Below are 3,173 nucleotides of genomic sequence, written 5' to 3' on the forward strand. Positions count from 1 at the left end.
TAATTTTTCATTTTATCCAGGAGATGTCAGAGACTATGCAGTCCTCTAGGACAAAGAAAGCTGAGTTAACCAAACTGCTGCTTAGCAAGTAATCCTAAGTAAACTTTCCCTACCAGAGAATATGTTATTTCATTTGGAGGCAGGGATTTCACAGGGATGCAACTCAAACCTAATAGAATTTGTGTCAAGGACCAGTAATTCCCCTGCCTCCCAACAGCCCTCCCCAACCCCCCCCCCCCGATTTTCATGTATTTCACCACCACCAAAATCTAGCCCCACATTACACTCGAGACAAACAAGTATTGTATATTAATGCATATGTGTTAATATATCTAGAAAAATGGTACAGCTGAACCTATCTGCAGGGCAGGAATAGAGACACAGACGTAGAGAATGGATGTGTGGACACGGGGAAAGAATGGGGTGGAATGAATAGGGGGATTAGGATTGACATATATACACTATCATTTGTAAAACATATAGCTAGTGGGAACCTGTTGTATAGCACAGGGAGCTCAGCACAGTGCTCTGTGATGACCCAGATGAGGGGGACGGGAGGGAGGTCCAAGAGGGAGGGGATATATGTACAGAGTTGATTCACTTCGTTGTACAGCAGAAACTAACATAACATTGTAAAGCAACTATACTCCAATAAAAAAAAGATAACTAATTAATGGAGCAGGCTGGGGCTCTCCTAGCTCAGGACACAGAGTGCCAGCACCGTGGCTTCTCGGCATCCCACCAACAAGGAGACAATATGCATAAAACACCTGGTTTGTGCCCTGTGTTCACCTGCACCGGGGCAAGAGCACTGGGCCCCTTCTATTCTTTCCCCACGTGGAGATTCTCTCTGGTTTACAACCTCAAAGAAACTGTTCAGGGCAGTTTCTCATTTCAGGCTTAGCCTCTCAACTCTGAGGCCCACCATCTGAGGGTCTGGCCCTGCTCACCAGTATCACAGCCTCATCTAGCCCACTAGGCAGCCAACTTAAAGTTACCTCCCAAGGAGGGATCTGCAAAATACCAAACATCAAAGTGTTCTGGCTAAGAGAATTTATACTTCACTGCTCTCATCTAGACTCCCTCCCCACCATCCTCATTGCTTTTTTTCACTTGTCTTAGAGTTCATCACACCATCTTCCTTATATAATAGCTGCTCTTACACTCTGAACACCTACAGGCAGGCGCAGGGTCTTCTTTATCTTAGCATCATCACTACCAGCACAGAACGTTCCAAAGAGCAGATGCTCAAGTAATGATGGCAATAAATGAGGCACTGAGCGAGGAATGTAGTTTATTACTATTTAATTTTATCCGCATTCTTGAATAAGCTAAGGACATTTAGGTGTGTATCTTTGAATTTTACAAAGAGAAAGAGGTGAATGAGACAAACCAGAATTTGACTAAATTTTACTTTGTTTTCATTTATTTTAAAACCACAGCATTCATTCATATTTCCAAGAAAATTCCTATTCCAAAGTCATGTTACCTTGTTCTGGAACACAAAAAGATGCAAGGATTTTTCAAATTGTACTGCACAATACCAAAACTCTCACTCTTAAACCTGATAAACAACAACAAATGTGTGATCCATGTCATTTATAAACTGGATTTCTGAATCTAAATAAACATTCTAGTAAAAGAAACAACATTTTAAAGATACTGGTGTAAAACAGGAACACAAAGTAGATATATATTATGATCTTTCCAGCCCCACCTTGGCCTCTTACTACTTAAAAGGTTGGCAGCACTGGTCAAACACGAAGTGAAGAAGCTGCCTCAGGCCTCACTAGGGGTGGGAGGAACTGCTAGACATGACCTTGGAACGCGCACTGGACTTGGCAGGAGTACGAGCCCTGGCTGCAGCTCTGGCTCGGGCTTTCTCTTCCTCATCTCTCAAAGCCTCTTCATAATGGACTGGCAAGGCACTAGGGGTGGTATCATTGACCTTGGCCAAATACTCCAGGATTTTCATCTTGCTGACTTTAGCATGGGCTCTTGGACCCCACAGGAACTCATAGCGCGGAGGATTGCTATCGCGTATCTGACGATACTCCAGGTACTTTTCCTGCACCAAATCTGTGATAAGCTTCCTGGGCTCCCCAAAGAGTAAATGCTTCTTTCCATCATAGACGCCCATATTATTCAGGAATTCCCAGATCTTCTCCTCAGAGACCCGGTTGCGATTCAAGAAGATCACACCCATGAGAGGCATCAGAAGCCCATTCTTAGGAAACCTACTGCCACTGCTCACACTCCCATCATCGGTGAGGTCTAGCTTGCTGATAAGGGTATAGGAGTGACCACTTGGCTTGTCTTCCTTCAAGTCAAGGCCAAAGACCAGCTCCAGGCGCTCAGCAGCTTTCCTGAGGATCTGAGGGAAGTGCCCCTTATACTTTTTGTTGACAAGCTTCAGCATGTCTGCCTTTATAATGGGCTCTTTCACGTTATACTTCTCTAACAGGAATTGCATCAACATCCTCACGTTCTTGGATAGAGGATCTTTGCGAGAACTCTCATTGGAGGCTGACGCTTGGGAAGCCTTTTTATTTTTCTCAACTTGGCTCTTGGCACGTACATCAGATCTTGGGCGTGAAACCCCTGCAACAGGAGAGCTAGTGGCTGGGGCTCCCTGCGGCTCCTGGCCAGCAGCAGCAGCAGCAGCAGGGGCGCTCAGTGGAGCATCCCCAGAAACAGAAGCTGACGAGGAGGGGGACTCTTCTATCTCTGCTGCAGTGACCTGAGCACCCCCGAGATTCTGGGTCTCCTTCCTGGCCTGGCGACGTTTCTCACGCGCACGGAGCTTACTCTTCTGCCCCCGAGGCATGACTATGGGCAGAGACAGCAAGCCCGGGAGTGGGCAGGATAGTAGGCGATGCTAGAACCTGGAGGAGGGAAGACGAGACGGTGTGAGCACCTTCAGCAGGGAGGTACCACCCTGACTTGAAGAAGGCCGCTCTGCACCTCTCCTTGAGGGCACTGCTCCAGGAACCACTGGGCTCTTGTTCTTGGTCAGCCTGGCTCCTGAGAAAGCAGTGTAAGAAGTGAGAGGGAGTGAGCCTCAGGCTACAGCCTGCCAGTCCTGCTTCTGGCCTACTGGGGTGACCACAGATCCTGGTAGGGTGGGCCCTGTCTGTCTTCCAATGGTCCTGTTCATTCACAAACAGGATTGT

At 47.1% G+C, this 3,173-nt stretch overlaps 1 protein-coding gene across 1 annotated transcript; it reads right to left on the bottom strand.

Annotated features, from left to right (window-relative positions):
• Positions 1-1,789: 1,789 nt before the first annotated feature.
• On the bottom strand, positions 1,790-2,827 carry MAGEB1 (MAGE family member B1). Its single transcript, XM_057718792.1, has one exon. The coding sequence runs from the start codon at positions 2,825-2,827 to the stop codon at positions 1,790-1,792; it is 1,038 nt and encodes a 345-aa protein (XP_057574775.1).
• Between the last annotated feature and the right edge of the window lie 346 nt (positions 2,828-3,173).

The sequence above is a fragment of the Hippopotamus amphibius genome, chromosome X (assembly GCF_030028045.1).
Source record: "Hippopotamus amphibius kiboko isolate mHipAmp2 chromosome X, mHipAmp2.hap2, whole genome shotgun sequence".
Taxonomy (NCBI): domain Eukaryota; kingdom Metazoa; phylum Chordata; class Mammalia; order Artiodactyla; family Hippopotamidae; genus Hippopotamus; species Hippopotamus amphibius.